Here is a 21,412-nt window from a genome sequence, read left to right as displayed (position 1 = left end):
AAAACTGTCTGCAGTCCAGATCATCTAAAAAGCAGCACATTGCACAAATGTACCAATAATTGAATGCTGCATTGCAGTTGGGTATCATATCTCAATATCATATTGATATGGTTGACATGTTTAACACTTATCCAGGTGTTGTGTGCTTTGGTGTGTGACTGCTTTGCAAACAGTCTGTAACACGGCCGTAGACTGATTTCAGTACTGCCCATTTGATACCACCATTACCTTTTAGTAGGTAAGACAGGGCAGTACAATGTATATTTGTGTTAAAGGTCCTCATTCTCCTCCTCTCCATCCATCTATCCATCCACAGATGCTCCAGGAGCGCTTCCGGGAGTTTGCCCGCGACACAGGCAACATCGGCCAGGAGCGTGTGGATGCCTTCAACCGCCTGTCCGACGAGCTGATTAATGCGGGCCACGCAGATGCCGCCACGGTGGCTGAGTGGAAGGACGGCCTCAACGAGGCCTGGGCTGACCTGCTGGAGCTCATCGACACGCGCACGCAGATCCTGGCCGCCTCCTACGAGCTACACAAGTTCTACCACGACGCCAAGGAGATCCTGGGCCGCATCCTGGACAAACACAAGAAGCTTCCCGAGGAGTTGGGACGTGACCAGAACACGGTGGAGACATTGCAGCGGATGCACACCACCTTCGAGCATGACATCCAGGCCCTGGGAACACAGGTAGATATAGCTAATATCTCCCTGTAGCTCACTTCACCAGATCACTGCACTGCGGAAAATGAAATCTCATGTTATTATTAGTAGTGGGCACCAATATCGATCATTCAATGTAATATTGATATTGATAACCTACACTATTATGTAAAATAGGAAACATGACTGTTCTTGCAGACACAAAACCCTCTCACAGGCTCTCAACTTAGCATACAGTGCATTCGGAAAGTATTCGGACCCCTTGACTTTTTCCACATTTTGTTACGTTACAGTCTTATTCTAAAATGGATTAAATATTTTTTTTCCCTCATCAATCTACACACAATGCCCCATAATGACAAAGCAAAAACTGGTTTTTAGAAAATAGAAATATTACATTTTATATAAGTATTCAGACCCTTGACTCAGTCCTTTGTTGAAGCACCTTTGGCAGCGATTACAGCCTCGTGTCTTCTTGGGTATGGCGCTGCAGGCTAGGCACACCTGTATTTAGGGGGTTTCTCCTATTCTGCTCTGCAAATCCTCTCAAGCTCTGTCAGGTTGGATGGGGAGCATTGCTGCACAGCTATTTTCAGGTCTCTCCAGAGATGTTCGATCGGGTTCAAGTCCGGGCTCTGGCTGGACCACTCAAAAGCACATTCAGAGACTCGTCCCGAAGCCACTCCTGTGCTGTCGTAGTTGTGTGCTTAGGGTCATTGTCCTGTTGGAAGGTGAACCTTCGCCCAGTCTGAGGTCCTGAGCGCTCTGGAACAGGTTTTCATCAAGGATCTCTCTGTACTTTGCTCCGTTCAGCGTTCCCTTGATCCTGACTAGTCTCCCAGTCCCTGCCACTGAAAAACATCCCCACAGCATGATGCTGCCACCACCATGCTTCACTGTAGGGATGGTGCCAGGTTTCCTCCAGACGTGACACTTGGCATTCAGGCCAAAGACTTCAATCTTATTTTCATCAGATCAGAGAATCTTGTTTCTCATGGTCTGAGAGTCTTTAGGTGCCTTTTGGCAAACTCCAAGCGGGCTGTCATGTTCCTTTTACTGAGGAGTGACTTCCGTCTGGCCACTCTACCATAAAGGCTTGATTGGTGGAGTGCTGCAGAGATGGTTGTCCTTCTGAAAGCTTCTCCCATCTTCATAGAGGAACTCTGGAGCTCTGTCAGAGTGACCATCGAGTTCTTGGTCACCTCCCTGACCAAGGCTCTTCTCCCCCGATTGCTCAGTTTGACCGGGCGGCCAGCTCTAGGAAGAGTCTTGGTGGTTATAAACTTCTTCCATTTAAGAATGATGGAGGCCACTGTGTTCAATTCTACAGACATTTTTTGGTACCCTTCCCCATATCTGTGCCTCGACACAATCCTGTCTTGGAGCTCTAAGAACAATTTGTTTGATCTCATGGCTTGGTTTTTGCTCTGACATGCACTGTCAACTGTGGGACCTTATAAAGACAGTTCTGTGCCTTTCCAAATCATGTCCCATCAAATGAATTTTTCACAGGTGGATTCCAATCAAGTTATAGAAACATTTCAAGGATGATCAATGGAAACAGGGTGCACCTGAGCTCAATTTTGAGTCTCATAGCAAAGGGTCTGAATACTTATGTAAATAAAGTGTTTCTGTTTTTTGTTTTTAATAAATTTGCAAACATTTCTAGAAACCTGTTTTTGCTTTGTCATTATCAGGTATTGTGTGTAGATTGAGGTAAATGTATTGAATCCATTTTAGAATAAGGCTGTAACGTAACGAAATGTGGAAAAAGTCAAAGGGTCTGAATACTTTCAGAATGCGCTGTACTTAACTGCCTGCTGATGGGTCAACAACTGGCTTCCCATTGTATTCAAACTGGCCCCCAGATGGCAATCCAAATAGGCAATCCCAATAGGCAATAAGAAAGCAGTTGTCTGAGCTTCACAAAGCCATGGAAATGAACAGAAAATGAAACAATCACACAATGTTATTCATAAAACCGCTATGATATCGGTATCGGTTATAATTTTTTTTTACCAATATCAATATAGATTTTCCATATCGATGCACATCACTAGTAATTATTAACCTGTTAAATACACATAGCCTGTAATTTCATGTTAATACCAGGCAGCAAAAGGTAGTGTAATTGTAGAATAAAATGCATTAAAGCGACTTGTGCTTGGACCTTCAGGTGAGGCAGCTGCAGGAGGATGCCGTCCGCCTCCAGTCGGCCTACGCCGGCGACAAGGCAGACGACATCCAGCGGAGGGAGAGCGAGGTGCTGGAGGCCTGGAATACCCTGCTGGAGGCCTGCGATATCCGCAGAGTCCACCTCCTGGACACGGGCGACAAATTCCGCTTCTTCAGCATGGTGCGCGACCTCATGCTGTGGATGGAGGACGTCATCCGTCTCATCGAAGCCCAGGAGAATCCAAGGTATATTATTATTGTACTTAGCTAGGTGGGGGTCAGTTCAATTTCAATTCAGTCAATTCAGGAGGTAAACTGAAATTCCTATTCCAATCTTAGGTTTGTAAACTGAAATTCCTATTCCAATCTTAGGTTTGTATACTGATATCCTGATCTGTGTGTGTGTGTGTGTGTGTGTGTGTGTGTGTGTGTGTGTGTGTGTGTGTGTGTGTGTGTGTGTGTGTGTGTGTGTGTGTGTGTGTGTGTGTGTGTGTGTGTGTGTGCCTGTCTGCGTGCATGCGCATTTTTTTTCTCTGCACAGGGACGTGTCCTCCGTGGAGTTGTTGATGAACAACCACCAGGGTATCAAGGCTGAGATCGACGCCCGCAATGACAGCTTCACCGCCTGCATTGAGTTGGGCAAGTCTCTGCTAGCCAGAAAGCACTATGCATCAGAGGAGGTACGTTCCATTGCCGAACCAATGCTATGCTACTGCAGGGCAGCTCATGAGCCATTTGAGGACCACTGCTCTTTCTCAAAGAAATGGTCCATTTGGGTGAATTAATTTGACAGGCCGATGTTATTGGGTGGTTCCACCAATTTGGTGCCTTTTGAGATGTGTAAATTGGTGAAAATAAACTTTTGATTTCACCTAATTTTAACATTGTGTCATAAAGAGTACATGTTCAACTTAATAAAAAACATATTTTTACATCTCAAGAGGTTAAATGAAAAAAACTACAATAGTAAGTGCCTATTAACTGCCAAATAAAGTAACAGTGTTGACCAGAACATGGTTGACTATAAATCCCAGGGGAAATTGGGATTAAATGACAGGGGAAATTGAAGCTTGTTATATGCAACAGGGAGGTGCAATTGAATGCAGGTTTCATAAAAAATATTTAACATGATTGACATGTTATGCTCGACCCACTCAGATTCTCACCACAAAACACCAGAACATGCCCTAAAAGAGTAGATCCATCTCACCTGCTTTTACAGTATGATTTGACTGTTCAGATGTTTAATGTTTCTTTTGATTTGTATTTTTTTTAAGGAACAGTTTCGCCATATTAAAACGAGAGTTCAGTTCACATAACAGGGTTGACCTTCAAATGAGGGACAGGTTGTTTTTTACCTTAAAATGAATCACTAATCATATTAAATAAATAATCATCTTCAGAAATGGCTTTGTCAAAAAAAACTAATAACTAGGGCTTTACAATGATGGTGAAAACCTGGAGAAATGTTGGGGTGAAGTGGGTTCCTGGAAGTCACAGAGGGTGCAATGAGGGACGTCAAAGTTCTGAATCTTCGCACTTTAGCACGTCTTTATTGATATAAAAATCTGATTTATTAAAGGGCACCATTTCTTCTTAAAATATCAAAGGCACTCATTTTGTGGATTGACCATACTGCATCGTAGCCTCTTCAGGTTTTAGTGTATTGCATTGTTTGTATGTGATGATACCCAATGTTAAAAGATAATAACTTGCTGCTCTGTCCTCTGTTTAGATCAAAGATAAATTACTACAGCTGATGGACAGGAGGAAAGACATGATTGACAAGTGGGAGGACCGACGGGAGTGGTTAAGACTAAGTAAGGATTTTTGTTCATACTTTCCCACATGCTATTGGATGGAATCTTGTCACTACTGGGCACCAAACTGATTCAATCAACATTGTTACAACATAATTTGTCAATGTATTATGACATGCAATTAATCATATTAATTTATCACTTATCGTAAGAGTAGGGGTGTTAACCCCGGTGTCCTGGCTAAATTCCCAATCTGGCCCTCAACCATCACGGTCACCTAATAATCCCCAGTTTACAATTGGCTCATTCATCCCCCTCCTCTCCCCTGTAACTATTCCCCAGGTCGTTGCTGCAAATGAGAACGTGTTCTCAGTCAACTTACCTGGTAAAATAACGGAAAAATAAATAAAAAATATGTATTAACCCTAGATGACTGACAGGGCACTGTTTTGAAGCCACCGAGCAGCCATTTTGGTACCTCCTCCCTCCATTTAAAAAAATATTTTAGCTATATAAATCACATTTTGTATGTCTATATTCATTTTTGACAAGTCTATTCTATTACAGACACCTTAATGCTTACTTAAAAAATATATTTTCTGAACTGAACATGAAAGAGAAAATAAAAATATATATATAAATATATTACTTAAAAACATTTTGGGGGTAGAGTACTAATGTTACTGTCCCCATAACAAAGACATACTTAAATACATGTTTTTTGTCCTAGAAATGTTTTATTGAAATACTGTAGACTTCCATTCATTCCTATGGAGGCCAATGGCTTCAAAGCCTCACATTGGCCATTACATAGCAAAACCAATCCAGGGTTTATACACATCATTGCATGTGGTGAGGGTGAGGGTAGGTAACAACATCTCCACCCCGCTGATCGTCAACACTGGGGCCCCACAAGGTTGCGTTCTGAGCCCTCTCCTGTACTCCCTGTTCACCCACGACTATGTGGCCATGCACACCTCCAACTCAATCATCAAGCTTGCAGACGACACTACAGTGGTAGGCTTGATTACCAACAACGACTAGACGGCCTACAGGGAGGTGATGGCCCTTGGAGTGTGGTGTCAGGAAAATAACCTTACACTCAACATCAACAAAACAAAGGAGATGATCGTGGACTTCAGGAAACAGCAGAGGGAGCACCCCCCTATCCTCATCGACGGGACAGTAGTGGAGAGGGTAGTAAGTTCCTCGGCGTACACACCACGGACAAACTGAATTGGTACACCGACACAGACTGCGTGGTGAAGAAGGTGCAGCAGCGCCTCTTCAACCTCAGGAGGCTGAAGAAATTCGGCTTGTCACCAAAAGCACACACACTTTTACAGATGCACAATCGAGAGCATCCTGTCGGGCTGTATCACCGCCTGGTACGGCAACTGCTCCACCCACAACCGTAAGGCTCTCCAGAGGGTAGTGAGGTCTGCACAACGCATCACCGGGGGCAAACTATCTGCCCTCCAGAACACCTATACCACCCGATGTCACAGGAAGGCCATAAAGATCATCAAGGACAACAACCACCCGAGCCACTGCCTGTTCACCCCGCTATCATCCAGAAGGCGAGGTCAGTACAGGTGCATCAAAGCAGGGACCGAGAGACTGAAAAGCAGCTTCTATCTCAAGGCCATCAGACTGTTAAACAGCAACCACTAACATTGAGTGGCTGCTGCCAACATACTGACTCAACTCCAGCCACTTTAATAATGGAAAAATGTATGTAAAAAATGTATCAGTAGCCACTTTAAACAATGCCACTTAATATAATGTTTACATGCCCTACATTACTCATCTCATATATATATACTGTACTCTATACCATCTACTGCATCTTGCCATCTTTATGTAATACATGTATCACTAGCCACTTTAAACAATGCCACTTTTATATGTTTACATACCCTACATTACTCATCTCATATGTATATACTGTACTCAATCAAGTTTATTTTATATAGCCCTTCGTACATCAGCTAATATCTCGAAGTGCTGTACAAAAAACCCAGCCTAAAACCCCAAACAGCAAGCAATGCAGGTGTAGAAGCACGGTGGCTAGGAAAAACTCCCTAGAAAGGCCAAAACCTAGGAAGAAACCTAGAGAGGAACCAGGCTATGAGGGGTGGCCAGTACTCAATACCATCTACTGCATCTTGCCTATGCCGTTCTGTACCATCACTCATTCATATATTTCTATGTACATATTCTTCATCCCTTTACACTTGTGTGTGTATAAGGTAGTTGCTGTGAAATTGTTAGGTTAGATTACTCGTTGGTTATTACTGCATTGTCGGAACTAGATGCACAAGCATTTCGCTACACTCGCATTAACATCTGCTAACCATGTGTATGTGACAAATATAATTTGATTTGATTTGGAATCTATGTATAAAATACCTAGTGGCCGGGGACTCTAATGCAGGGAAACTTAAATCAGTTTTACCTCATTTCTATCAGCATGTTAAATGTGCAACCAGAGGGAAAAAAATTCTAGATCACCTTTACTCCACACACAGAGACGCTTACAAAGCTCTCCCTCGCCCTTCATTTGGCAAATCTGACCATAATGCTGTCCTCCTGATTCCTGCTTACAAGCAAAAATTAAAGCAGGAAGCACTAGTGACTAGGTCTATAAAGAAAGTGGTCAGATGAAGCAGATGCTAAATTACAGGACTGTTTTGCTTGCACAGACTGGAATATTTAATTTACCACAGTTGGACTCCAATCAAGTTGTAGAAACATGATCAATGGAAACAGGATGCACCTGAGCTAATTTTCGAGTCTCAGCAAATGGTCTGAATACTTATGTAAATAAGGTATTTGTTTTATTTTTCATACATTTACAAAAAAATCGAAAAACCTGTTTTTGCTTTGTCATTATGGGGTATTATGTGTAGATTGATGAGGGGAAGAAAAAAATATTTTACCGATTTTAGAATAAGGCTGTAACGTAACAAAAAGTATTCAAGGGGTCTGAAAACTTTCCGAATGCATTGTATGTTTAACAAATTCGTAGCATATTGTATGTTTTGCAAATTCATAACATACTGTATGAATTGCAATTCATAACATATTGTACGTTTTGCAAATTCGTAACATATAATATGTTTTGCAAATTCGTAATATATTGTACAAATTGCAATTCATAACATATCATAGAAATTGTCATTTGTAACATATATGAAATTGATGATGCAAATCAACAAATTAATACATACCACATGAAATATTATACTAAATGGATTGTCTCGGATTTACATACAGAATAATACGAAATGCTCTGAGACCATGTTGGCTCTGCTGATAACTAATGCTTGTGGGCTAAAGTGAGTGTTTCTGTTTTGGGAGGGTGGATATTAGTCATGAGTGCTCAGGTTACCTGTTCCCCCATGGCAGAGGCCATAAGTTAGCTACAACATTGTAAGGAAACAATTTCAGTTGGGCCTTCTCTCCTCCAGTTTTCCCTGCTGACTTTCTTCTCTTTGCTCTGCATGGTCTAGTTTTGGAAGTCCACCAGTTTGGGAGGGATGCAGGGGTGGCAGAGGCGTGGCTACTGGGACAGGAACCATACCTGTTTGGCCGGGAGTTGGGGCAGAGCGTGGACGAAGTGGAGAAACTGATCAAGAGGCACGAGGCATTCGAGAAGTCAGCCGCTACTTGGGAGGAGCGCTTCTCAGCGCTGGAGAGGTTGACTACGGTGAGTGTTTTGGCGGGTTGCAATTTTTCTGTCACGTGTCACGAATGTTTATGATAAAATTATTCTTAGACATTAGTCTTACTCATAGACAGTTACTTTTTCAGTTCTATTCCAGTGGGTATTTGTAATGTTCATAAAACATTGTTTAGTGAACAGCTATCTTGTGCTAGTCAATTATTTAAGTTCACATACTAACATTGACACCTAGTGTTAACTGCATGTCATTACAGTATTTACCCAATATTTCATGAAAAATTTGGTAGTAATAATATAATACAAAGTTCAAAGAATTCAACATAATTGGTACAACGTTTTGCATGTTCCAATGAATCCCAAAGAAACTACAATGTAATTAAATGAGCTACCATTTTTCACGTCTTAAGTCCCAAGTAAATAGCAAACTTTAAAATTGATGTGTGACCCATCACTCTTTGAAGGTGGCATTGCCAAATTTACTCAGATAAAGGTGGTAAAATGAGACTGAGGTTCCGTTGTGTCTTGTTCTTCCAGTTGGAGTTATTGGAAGTGAGAAGACAGCAAGAGGAAGAAGAGAGAAGGAGAAAACCCCCTTCGCCGGAGCCTTTACCGGTGCAGGACTCACCACTGCAGAGGTAAGTGTAACGGTTAGGGCTGTTGCGGTGACCATATTCCCTCCACACCGGCGGTCACGAGTCATGAATGCAGCAAATTCCACGTGACCATTTTGTCACGGTAAGCTCTGATGCTGCTTATGATCATTAGTAGCCTACCAAACTTGCTAACTGCCTTTTACTCAGCACTCTATTGTCCCTGTAATCACGCTGACATCAATGCAAATGTCTTCGAAAATCTAATCAAACACTTCATGAGAGCCCATGAGCTCATGTTGAGCAACATTTCTATAGCCTTTGCATTTTCGCCAAAAAACAGAGTGATGGCCTCTACTAAAAAGAGGAGGATCCCATCAGCTTTACATAGGCTAGGCCTACTATATTTAATTCTCAACATTCCTAATATTAACCACATTGTTTATCTTTTCAACAGGAGTATAGCCTACCTGGCTGGCATGAAAATGAACCAAGGGAAAAGCGTCCTCCATTTGTTATTTAAGTGCATAGATGACTTGTATTTTTTCCCGCTGCCCCTGTTTCGAGACAGGTGCATGATAATGGTCCATTCTATATTTAAAAAAAATCACACATATATTATTTAGTACAGTTGAAGTCGGAAGTTTACATACACCTTAGCCAAATACATTTAAACTCAGTTTTTCACAATTCCTGAAATTTTATCCTAGTAAAAATTCCCTGTCTTAGGTCAATTACGATCACCACTTTATTTTAAGAATGTGAAATGTCAGAATAATAGTAGAGAGAATTAATTATTTCAGCTTTTATTTATTTCATCACATTCCCAGTGGGTCATAAGTTTACATACACTCAATTCGTATTTGGTAGCATTACCTTTAAATTGTTTAATTTGGGTCAAACGTTTTGGGTAGCCTTCCACAAGCTTCCCACAATAAGGGCTGCATTTTGGCCCATTCCTCCTGACAGGGCTGGTGTTACTGAGTCAGGGTTTAAGACCTCCTTGCTCTCCCACGCTTTTTCAGTTCTGCCCACAAATTCTCTATAGGACTGAGGTCAGGGCTTTGTGATGGCCACTCCAATACCTTGACATTGTTGTCATTAACACTTTTTCAGGCTAGGGTCTATTTTTCTCCACTTCCTGTCTGACTGACGTGCACAAAGTAAACTGCCTGTTACTCAGGCCCAGAAGCCAGGATATGCATATCATTGGTACCATTAGATATAAAACACTTTGAATTTTGTAGAAATGTTAAAATAATGTATATGCATATATACTCCCACACAATAGATATGGGAGTAGAAAATCCAAAGAAAAACCAACCAGATTCTTTTTTTTTTGAGAGCCTATGCTCTTACAATGGAAAGTATAGGGGCATATCCAAATTCAGCTCCCATATTGCAATTCCTATGGCTTCCACTAGATATCAACAGTCTTTGTTCAAGGTTTCAGGCTTGTTTCTTCCCAAACGAGGAAGAAGTACGAGTTTTAGTACTGGGACTCAGAGTTGGAAATCAGTCTGTGCACTCGCGACGAAGAGGACGCGCATCTGTTAATATCGTTTTCCTATTGAACATACTGCTTTCCGTATGAAATATTATAGTTTAATTACATTTTAGGGTACCTGAGGATTATATAGAAATGTATTTTGACTTGTTTTAACAAAGTTTAGCGACAGCTTTTTGGATTCCTTTCTCTGCATGTTGAACGAGTGGATTACTCAAATCGATGGCGCCAACTAAACAGACTTTTTGGGATATAAAGAAGGATTTTATCTAACAAAACGACACTACATGTTGTAGCTGGGACCCTTTGGATCGCAAATAAGAGGAAGATTTAAAAAAGTAAGTGAATATTTCATCGCTATTTGTGATTTTATGAAGCCTGTGCCGGTGGAAAAATATGTTGATGTGGGGCGCCATCCTCAAACAATCGCATGACATGCTTTCGCTGTAAAGCCTATTGTAAAACAGTACAGTTAGATTACAAGAATTTAAGCTTTTAACCGATATAAGACACTTGTATGTACCTAAATGTTTAATATCCATAATTTTTATGATTATTTAATTGAATTGTGCGCACTCCAATTTCACCGGAAGCTGTCAACAGGTGTCCCGCTTGCGGGACAGCCCTGTTTTACCACAACTCTGGAAGGATGCTTGGGGTCATTGTCCATTTGGAAGACACATTTGTGACAAAGCTTTAACTTCCTGACTGATGTCTTGAGATGTTGCTTCAATATATCCACAATTTTCCTCCCTCATGATGCAATCTATTTTGTGAAGTGCACCAGTCCCTCCTTCAGCAAAGCACCCCCACAACATGATGCTGCCACCCCCATGCTTCACGGTTGGGATGGTGTTCTTCGGCTTGCAAGCCTCCCCCTTTTCCCTCCAAACATAACGATGGTCATTATGGCCAAACAGTTCTATTTTTGTTTCATCAGACCAGAGAACATTTCTCCAAAAAGTACCATCTTTGTCCCCATGTGCAGTTGCAAACCGTAATCTGGCTTTTTTATGGCGGTTTTGGAGCAGTGGCTTCTTCCTTGCTGAGCGGCCTTTCAGGTTATGTCGATATAGGACTTGTTTTACTGTGGATATAGATACTTTTGTACCTGTTTCCTCCAGCATCTTCACAAGGTCCTTTGCTGTTGATTTGTACTTTTCGCACCAAAGTACGTTCATCTCTAGGAGGCAGAACGCGTCTCCTCCTGAACGGTATGACGGCTGCGTGGTCCCATGGTGTTTATACTTGCATACTATTGTTTGTACAGATGAACGTGGTACCTTCAGGCATTTGGAAATTGCTCCCAAGGATGAACCAGACTTGTGGAGTACAATTTCTTGTCTGAGGTCTTGGCTGATTTCTTTTGATTTTCCAATGATGTCAAGCAAAGAGGCACTGAGTTTGAAGGTAGGCCTTGAAATACATCCACAGGTACACCTCCAATTTTTTATTTTTTTATTTAACCTTTATTTAACCAGGTAGGCTAGTTGAGAACAACTTCTCATTTACAACTGCGACCTGGCCAAGATAAAGCAAAGCAGTTCGACATATACATTTACATTACATTACATTTAAGTCATTTAGCAGACGCTCTTATCCAGAGCGACTTACAAATTGGTGCATTCACCTTATGATATCCAGTGGAACAACCACTTTACAATAGTGCATCTAACTCTTTTAAGGGGGGGGGGGGGTTAGAAGGATTACTTTATCCTATCCTAGGTATTCCTTAAAGAGGTGGGGTTTCAGGTGTCTCCGGAAGGTGGTGATTGACTCCGCTGACCTGGCGTCGTGAGGGAGTTTGTTCCACCATTGGGGTGCCAGAGATATACAGATATACAACAACACAGAGTTACACATGGAATAAACAAACATACATTCAATAATACAGTAGGAAAAAAAATAAGTATATATACAGTGTGTGCAAATGAGGTAAGATAAGGGAGGTAAGGCAATAAAATAGGCCATAGTGGCAAGGTAATTACAATATAGCAAATAAACACTGGAGTGGTAGATGTGCAGAAGATGAATGTGCAAGTAGAGATACTGGGGTGCAAAGGAGCAAAATAAATAAATAAATACAGTATGGAGATGAGGTAGTTGGATGGGCTATTTACAGAAGGGCTATGTACAGGTGCAATGATCTGTGAGCTGCTCTGACAGCTGGTGTTTGAAGTTAGTGAAGGATATATGAGTCTCCAGCTTCAGCGATTTTTGCAGTTCGTTCCAGTCATTGGCAGCAGAGAACTGGAAGGAAAGGCGGCCAAAGGTTGAATTGGCTTTGGCGGTGACCAGTGAAATATACCTGCTGGAGCTCGTGCTTGCTGGTGGGTGCTGCTATGGTGACCAGTGAATTGAGATAAGGCGGGGCTTTACCTAGCAAAGACTTGTAGATGACCTGGAGTCAGTGGGTTTGGCGACGAGTATGAAGCGAGGGCCAGCCAACGAGAGCATACAGGTGGCAGTGGTGGGTAGTATATGGGGCTTTGGTGACAAAACGGATGGCACTGTGATAGACTACATCCAATTTGTTGAGTAGAGTGTTGGAGGCTATTTTGTAAATTACATCACCGAAGTCGAGGATCGGTAGGATAGTCAGTTTTACGAGGGTATGTTTGGAAGCATGAGTGAAGGATGTTTTGTTGCGAAATAGGAAGCAGATTCTAGATTTAATTTGGGATTGGAGATGCTTAAAATGGGTCTGGAAAGAGAGTTTACAGTCTAACCAGACACCTAGGTATTTGTAGTTGTCCACATATTCTAGGTCAGAACCGTCCAGAGTAGTGATGCTGGATGGGCGGGCAGGTGCTGGCAGCGATCGGTTGAAGAGTATGCATTTAGTTTTACTTGCATTTAAGAGCAGTTGGAGGCCACGGAAGGAGAGTTGTATGGCATTGAAGCTCGTCACTCAGGGAGAAGGGCACAATGCAGCACTCAGGGAGAAGGGCACAATGCAGCACTCAGGGAGAAGGGCACAACGCAGCACTCCGGCCACTGGCCGCAAAAGGCATGGATTTTTTTAGAGTGCATTACGGCCACAAAGGGGATGCCACAGTGAAATCGAGGCATTATCAAGTGTTTGTCAAATTGTGAATGAAAGACTAGTGAAGTGTTTACAGCCTGTGCAAAAAACAAAGCAGAGCTCATGCTACTGTTTTCAAATCATCATTAGTCGCATCATGCAGCCTTACAATGTATTAAACATCAAAACATATAGCACAACGTTTCTAGAACAACTAAAGTTACATTAATAACTCTAAATGAAGCATATAGGAGTACCTATTTCTTTGCTAATCGCTCAATACAGAATAGCCGAATTTGCGCACTCCCTCAAATCGTTTGGAAAAAATATTTCGATTTTATTCAGCTTTGTTCAATTGTGTTCTTCATACTATAAAATAATATAAAATAATGTCACAGAATTCTAAACAAATCTTGTCTGTTAAATGAACAAGTGTAGCCCACAGCCAAGCTGTTTTTTCTCTGTGTTGGTTGGGGCGTGATGGTGACTTGGGTGGGTTATCTAGGTAAATTTGTATGTCTATGGTGGCCTGATATGGTTCCCAATCAGAGGCAGCTGTTTATCGTTGTCTCTGATTGGGGATCATATTTAGGCAGCCATTTTCCTTTTGTGTTTGTGGGATCTTGTCTACATTGAGATGCCTGAGTGCATACCAGTAGCGTCACGTTTCGGTTGTTCTTTATTGTATTGTATTGTATTGTATTGTATTGTATTGTATTGTATTGGCGAGTTTCAGTTTATTAAAATATGTGGAACTCTACTCACGCTGCGCCTTGGTCTCATCCTTATAATGAACGTGACACAAGGACATATCAGAGTATGTTATTCTGTTCTTCTGAAATAGACTACATTTTCTTCATATCATGATTTTTTAGACCTGTCTAAAATAAATAAGGGATTTATTGTGAAGGTGTAGGCTATATTACATGGATTTACTATACTTTTTAAAATGTAGATGTTCTGAAGGTCTGCATTGGTAGGCTATGTGTGAAAGCCAGGATATGAATGGTCAATTACGGTGAGACCAGTTATTTCCTTGACAATCACTGGCTGACGAAATGTTGTAACTGTCACCGCCCTAGTAGCGGTGTTGGTAAAGAAACAGACAAGGGTGTGTTTCCCAAAGTCATCATAGCTAATGTAGTTTGTTACTTATCTCAAAGACCCAGACTCATTCCACTCCCAGACTCATTCCAATCGTAGAATAACAAAGTGCTTCCTTTTACGTATTTCAGTGTTTCCCAAACTCTGTCATGGGGACCCCAAGGGGTGCACATTTTGGTTTTTGTCCAAGCACCACACAGTTGATTGAAATAGTCAACTCATCATTAAGCTTAGATTATTTGAATAATCTGTGTAGTGCTAGGGCAAAGAACCAACATGTGCACTCATCAAACAATTGTGACTCTTTCAAGTAAATCAAGTTAGCTATGAAAATCACCACAGACAAGTTGTTAGGTAGCTCATGGACACTTACTTATCTTCGTTGACTTGCTTCCTGATTATCCCTTTCTACTTTATATTCTCCACAGTGGGGTAGAGAACGGATTGCAGAACGGACTGCCCTCAGACCAAGATTCTCCACAGGTAAGTTACTGCTCCAAAGTTTACCACCAAAAATATGCCAGCTTTTAGGGTCAATAGACTGACTAGGGCCTTACTTCTCAGAGCATTACATTGTTAAATCTCACCTAAGGTGCCTTGTTTGCATCTGAGGTGTTTCCCAGAAAACATAATTGCATTAAAGCTGAAGAATGAAATATTAATATATTGAAATATTTTATGTATGTATAAAAAATATATAAATTCAATTATTTTGGTGTGAAGGCCCATCCATGCCCCTTCAAATTATAATAATAATTCATGTTGGTGCATGACCCCACTGGTGTCAAGGCCACCTCTTATGTAGGTTAATCTGCATTTTGTCCTGCGCTACCCTGTCATTACAGTACTTCTTCAATAACTACTAACGACAAACTAAGACCCAAGTATATGTAGAACAATGAAGCAGCAATTCCTGCTTGTGCATGCCTGTCACATATTTCTAAAACTAAAAGCATTGTATTTGGGACAAATCATTCACTAAACCCTAAACCTCAACTAAATCTTGTAATAAATAATGTGGAAATTTAGCAAGTTGAGGTGACTAAACTGCTTGGAGTAACCTTGGATTGTAAACTGTCATTGTCAAAACATATTGATACAACAGTAGCTAAGATGGGGAGAAGTCTGTCCATAATAAAGCGCTACTGCTCTACCTTCTTAACAGCACTATCAACAAGGCAGGTCCTACTGGCCCTAGTTTTGTCGTACCTGGACTACTGTTCAGTCGTGTGGTCCGGTGCCACAAAAAGGGACTTAAAAAAATTGCAATTGGCTCAAAACAGGGCAGCACGGCTGGCCCTTGGATGTACACAGAGAGCTCACATCAATAATATGCTTGTCAATCTCTCCTGGCTCAAAGAGGAGGAGAGATTGACTTCATCATTACTTGTATTTATAAGAGGTATTGACATTTTGAATGCACCAAGCTGTCTGTTTGAACTACTGGCACACAGCTCGGACACCCATGCATACCCCACAAGACATGCCACAAGAGGTCTCTTCACAGTCCCCAAGTCCAAAACAGACTATGGGAGGTGCACAGTACTAAATAGAGCCATGACTACATGGAACTCTATTCCACATCAAGTAACTGATGCAAGCAGTACAATTTGATTTAAAAAACAGATAAAAATACACCTTATGGAACAGTGGGGACTGTGAAGCAACACAAACATATACAGAGACACATGCATACACATGATAACATACACACTATACACACACGTACACATCAATTTTGTATTGTAGATATGTGGTAGTGGTGGAGTAGGGGCCTGAGGGCACACAGTGTGTTGTGAAATCTGTGAATGTATTGTAATGTTTTTCAAATTGTATAACTGCCTTCATTTTGCTGGACCCCAGGAAGAGATAATGGGGATCCATAATAAATACAAATACAAATAGACAGCATTGGTATGGTGCTACAGTGCAGCCTAGGGTTCAAATACTATTTAGGGTAATTTAATTACTTTCAAAGACATTCCAAAGTAAATTATGTATTATTTTTAATTTTTACTACAAATAGTTCATTATTGGAATGTATTAGGAAATACAATTGGAATGTATTTTAAAACTCAAATACACTTCCATGCATGTAACCCAGGCATTTTATTACATTTCAGGAGAAGACCCAGATGCAGACAGTGTCGAAGTAACAAAAGTATATTACTAGAACAGGGGGCAGGCAAAACGACAAGTCAAGGGCAGGCAGAGGTCAGTAATCCAGATCAGAGTCCATCAAGTACAGAACGGCAGGTAGTCTCAAGGTCAGGGTATGCAGAGGTCAATAATCCAGGAGGGTGTGACCAGTTACAGAATGGCAGACAGGCTCAGGGTCAGGGTAGGCAGAATGGTCAAAACTGGGGAAACTAGAAAACAGGAACTAGAAAAAGACAGGAGCAAGAGGAAAAACACTGGTAGGCTTGACAAACAAAACAAACTGGCAACAGACAGAACACAGGTATAAGTACACTGGGGAAGATGGGCGACACCTGGAGGGGGGGTGGAAACAAGCACAGAGACATGTGAAACAGACCACGGTGTGACAGTACATCCTGGACTGTACTGTGTGACAGTCCAGGATGTCCCTAGCGGGGACCCAGCACCTCTACTCCGGGCCATAACCCTCCCAGTCAACCAGGTACTGGAATCCCCTGCCCCGCTGTCGAACCTTCAGGAGGCGCCTCCCCGTGTACACCGGTTGGCCATCGATAAGAGGGGTGGGCCTAGAAACAGGAGACAAAGGGCTGTGAGAGGACAGGCTGGCCGGCAACCCAATGAGTGTGGTCAGACTACCCTTCCTCTGCAGGCTCATCCTGACATGACCCTCCAGCATGACAATGCCACCAGCTGTACTGCTCGTTCTGTGCGTGATTTCCTACAAGACAGGAATGTCAGTGTTCTGCAATGGCCAGCGAAGAGCCCGGATCTCAATACCATTGAGCACATCTGGGACGTGTTGGATCGGAGGGTGAGGGCTAGGGCCATTCCCCCCAGAAATGTCCGGGAACTTGCAGGTGCCTTGGTGGAAGAGTGGGGTAACATCTCACAGCAAGAACTGTCAAATCGGGTGCAGTCCATGAAGAGGAGATGTACTGCAGTACTTAATGCAGCTGGTGGCCACACCAGATACTGACTGTTACTTTTGATTTTGACCCCCCCCCCTTTGTTCAGGGACACATTATTCCATTTCTGTTAGTCACATGTTATGGTCATACAAATATTTACATGTTAAATTTGCTGAAAATAAACGCAGTTCACAGTGAGAGGAGATTTCTTTTTTGCAGAGTTTAGTACTTTAAAGTATTTTTACTTAATTAAGTACTTTACACCACTGATCAGGTTAGCTACATCAGGTGATAATGCCTATTGCTAATAATATGGACCAATATGTTATATTGGGCTCATTTCTGGAAGGGGAAATTATAGTTTAGATGTCAGCATCATTCGAGGCTGCTCTAATGACTTACATGGCTTATTACGCTTCTCCGTTCACAGCCGACGAGTAGTCCATGCGCACAGGCTCCTTGGATGTAGACAGAAGCTCCTGGCTCAGCGTGTTCCAACACTCCAACAGGTCTAGGGCTCAATCACAGCCCGAGGCAACAAGAGGCCTACTCAGTCACAACATTCTTTGTCCAAATACAATTCAGAAACCAAAATGAGCTATTAGCGTTGCATACTCTAGTTTTAAGGCATGATTGGGGAAATGATTGGGCTCTCTCTCTCTCTCACACATAGAATGGCTTGGATAGAGTTGAGATCATGAATGGAGTGGCGGAGCAGAACTCAAAGGACCCGAGCCCCATTCCCTCACCCACAGCCAGCCGGCAGGGCAAGGGCAGCCTGTCCTCCACGTTGCTGACCCAAAACCACGATTCGCCTGCAGCTCAGCTGGAGGGCTTCCTGCATCGCAAGCATGAATGGGAGGGACACAACAAGAAGGCCTCAAGCAGGTATGGTGAACTGGATCAAAAGAGAGAATCCAAATAGCATTGTTTTGAAGACGTAATTTAATTATACAGTTTATTTTTATGTAAAATATATTATTTTAAGGAAGTTAACTTGTGTTGTACAATACATCCCAGGCTCACAATGACTCATTCGGCTCTCTTTTTCAGATCCTGGCATAACGTGTACTGCGTTATCAACAATCAGGAAATGGGCTTCTACAAAGACAACAAGGGTGCTGGTCAAGGCATCCCCTACCATAATGCGATTCCGATCAGTCTAATGGGGGCTGTGTGTGATGTGGCCATGGACTACAAAAAAAAGAAGCATGTCTTCAAACTCAGGTTAAAAATGATAAAAATTTGAGTTGTGTTCATGGTTCTTCTCACGGAATCACCCCAGAAGTGGATCCTCTCAGTTGCACTTCATTACGCTATCTGCTTCAGTCTAAATCGGATTTCTTAATGTTCTAGTTCATTTTGTTCAAACCAGTTCAGCTTAATGACTGCCACTTCAGAATGTTTTTTTTTGTGCAAATGTTGCTATCCGAATCTCTTTTGAATCTGAAATATATATGTTTATAAAGTTACCAATTTTTTTTTCATTTTTCTTTCAGAGTTGCTGATGGAAATGAGTATCTCTTCCAAGCCAAAGAAGAAGTAAGTTGGCTTCCTTTGTTTAACATTTTGTGTAATCGTGTTAAAGATTGTTTCAGTAGGCCAAAACAAAACAGTGGGTATACTGTAAAACAAATGAACGACAACTTTTGTATAGAGGCCCTGGTCTTGACTACCCAACCTAATTCTTGGGCTAGTTGTTAAACTGGCCTCCACCACCTTGCATTCACCTATTCTTCTAGGGTGAGTTTCCCCAAAATTCCCTAGCTAATGTGGCACTTTAAATCTCATGACGACCCAGACTCAGTCCACTTGTAGAAAAGAAAAGTACTTCTTTGGCAAATTTCATTCACTTATAAACATAGATCTTTACAATTGCCATTCTCTTTTTGAGACAGAAAGCACAACATTAGCTAAAAAGTGCTTAGGAAACTGACCTTTCAATGACCCCTTACAGGAGGAGATGAGCACATGGATCCAGGCCATTCTGAATGCGGGGACACCTGACAAGGTATCGATTACGCCCAGCAACCAGAGCACTCCGGCGTCGAGCCGAGCCCAGACCCTGCCCGCCACCGTCACCCTCACCACCGAATCCAGCCCGGGCAAGCGGGAGAAAGACAAGGAAAAGGACAAGGAGAAGCGATTCAGCCTCTTTGGCAAGAAAAAACTATAAAGTTTCTCAGCAATGAAGACATTCTGTTTTTTATTAGTGCAGTATTGTTTTTTTCTTTACTTCTTTTTAATTTTTGTCTGTCCAGCCACAATGATATTCCTGCTCAACTATACCACATGCTGTGTTTTAATGTTCCTTGAATTGGGTAAAACGATTGAAACTTGAAATACAAATGTAAATGAAACATTTGAACTTTGTTAGTGTCAAGGTGTATCTGGCAGGTTCCATCATGAAATAGATTTGGTAATATCAAATATCATGAGGACCATTTTATTTTTTAACCTTAATTATTTACTTGTAAAAATGTGTTTTGTGTGTTTTTGTGCTTTTTCCTTGTCATTGTGTTTTGTTAAAATGGGTCTGAGTATTTAAACATTTCCTCAATTTTGTGAGGGTGTCTTCAAGAGGCAGGCCTACATTTTTTTTCTGTTGAAAAGGGAGACAACATTACTTCAAAATAAATCATTTTTGTGACTGGACATACACATATTGAATAAAGAATTTTATGAAACTTTTCAACATAATTTACTATGATTCCTACTTGAGTTTAAATTGAAAACAAACAACCTCGAGAAAATATCAGGCTCCAAAAGGGCATAGCTAGCCAATATTATCAATAAGCGCATTTCTTTTTAGGTCAAGATAAGCCTAATAATACACCTGTAATTGAAACAAGATGAATATCTTTAAATTATTCCCTCATGGAGTAATGTTTTATATACATCATGGACCAGTAATTTTTTTTCCTTTGTTTGTTTACTTTTGTCCCTCTTGATTTGCATCATAATATGTTTCCAAATAATAATAGTTGGCTACAGGTTATAAAATGAGTATGTATAACAAACACTTTAAAGCATTGATGTTAAATGGAAATGTGGAAATTCAGCATTTACTGCAAAAAAAGGTTGCTTGCTTGTTGGCTCTAGCAATGCACATTATAATTTTTGCTATGTTATCCTGCTAATAGATACATAGTGTGCATTTCTTTGTCACTTTATCTATTGTATTGAGAAAAATAACATCTTACTGTACAATCATAAATTATGTAATAGGAATGAAATGCTTTGCAATGCCTGGGTCTTTGGGCATATATAGAACATTGACCCGGATTTCTGATGTATGAAACTGCACCTGTAGACTTTTTTTCTCTCTCTCTCCCTCAAATATGTGCGATGTCATTAAAATGCGATTAAACATTAGAGTTTGTGTGCTATCTATGGTTTTGGAAAAGTGGAGCGCGTCTGCTTGAAAATGTTGAACCTTGCTGTAATCTAATGAGTACTTTAAGTCTACTCTGTCGGCTCTGTGCAATCAATGTAACTGTAAATACACATTCAAAGTTCAATGCCCTAGTCTATAACTTCAGTACAGAGCACCTTATTGTGATGTGCGGGTCATATTTTTGTTAACCCGCAACAGCCCACAATTCCTAATAGCCTATCAAAATGTTGGAAATTATAAGAAACAAAGCCTAGTGGCGGTAAAAAAAATATCCTGCACCCCGTCAAAACATTTTTCCAGCATCTCTACAGTGCATTTTCTGTGTTTGTGGGTTAGGGTGCGGTGTGGGCCTCAGATTTTTACTTTATCACATATAGTAGGGCAGTTGCAGATGGGTTATTTGTTCGTCAACTTGTCTATAATTAGCTACATGC

General features: G+C 41.3%; 1 protein-coding gene across 5 annotated transcripts in view; it reads left to right on the top strand.

Annotated features, from left to right (window-relative positions):
- The window catches only part of LOC139566991 (spectrin beta chain, non-erythrocytic 1-like), a 124,758-nt gene extending 103,802 nt beyond the window's left edge, over positions 1-20,956 (top strand). For 3 of the 5 annotated variants that reach the window (XM_071388400.1, XM_071388404.1, XM_071388401.1), the window contains 11 exons: positions 317-691; positions 2,841-3,085; positions 3,381-3,519; positions 4,575-4,659; positions 8,115-8,311; positions 8,822-8,922; positions 14,942-14,996; positions 18,255-18,469; positions 18,635-18,808; positions 19,081-19,123; positions 19,539-20,956. In XM_071388400.1, coding sequence (XP_071244501.1) covers positions 317-691; positions 2,841-3,085; positions 3,381-3,519; positions 4,575-4,659; positions 8,115-8,311; positions 8,822-8,922; positions 14,942-14,996; positions 18,255-18,469; positions 18,635-18,808; positions 19,081-19,123; positions 19,539-19,757 — 1,848 coding nt within the window. In that variant the 3' untranslated portion in view covers positions 19,758-20,956. The other 2 variants (XR_011673197.1, XM_071388402.1) reach the window with 2 other exon arrangements.
- The last annotated feature ends 456 nt before the right edge of the window (positions 20,957-21,412 follow it).

This window comes from Salvelinus alpinus, unplaced genomic scaffold, assembly GCF_045679555.1.
Source record: "Salvelinus alpinus unplaced genomic scaffold, SLU_Salpinus.1 scaffold_40, whole genome shotgun sequence".
Classification (NCBI taxonomy): domain Eukaryota; kingdom Metazoa; phylum Chordata; class Actinopteri; order Salmoniformes; family Salmonidae; genus Salvelinus; species Salvelinus alpinus.
The sequence above is the reverse complement of the archived record's forward strand: the minus strand, read 5'-3'. Positions and strand labels throughout refer to the sequence as shown.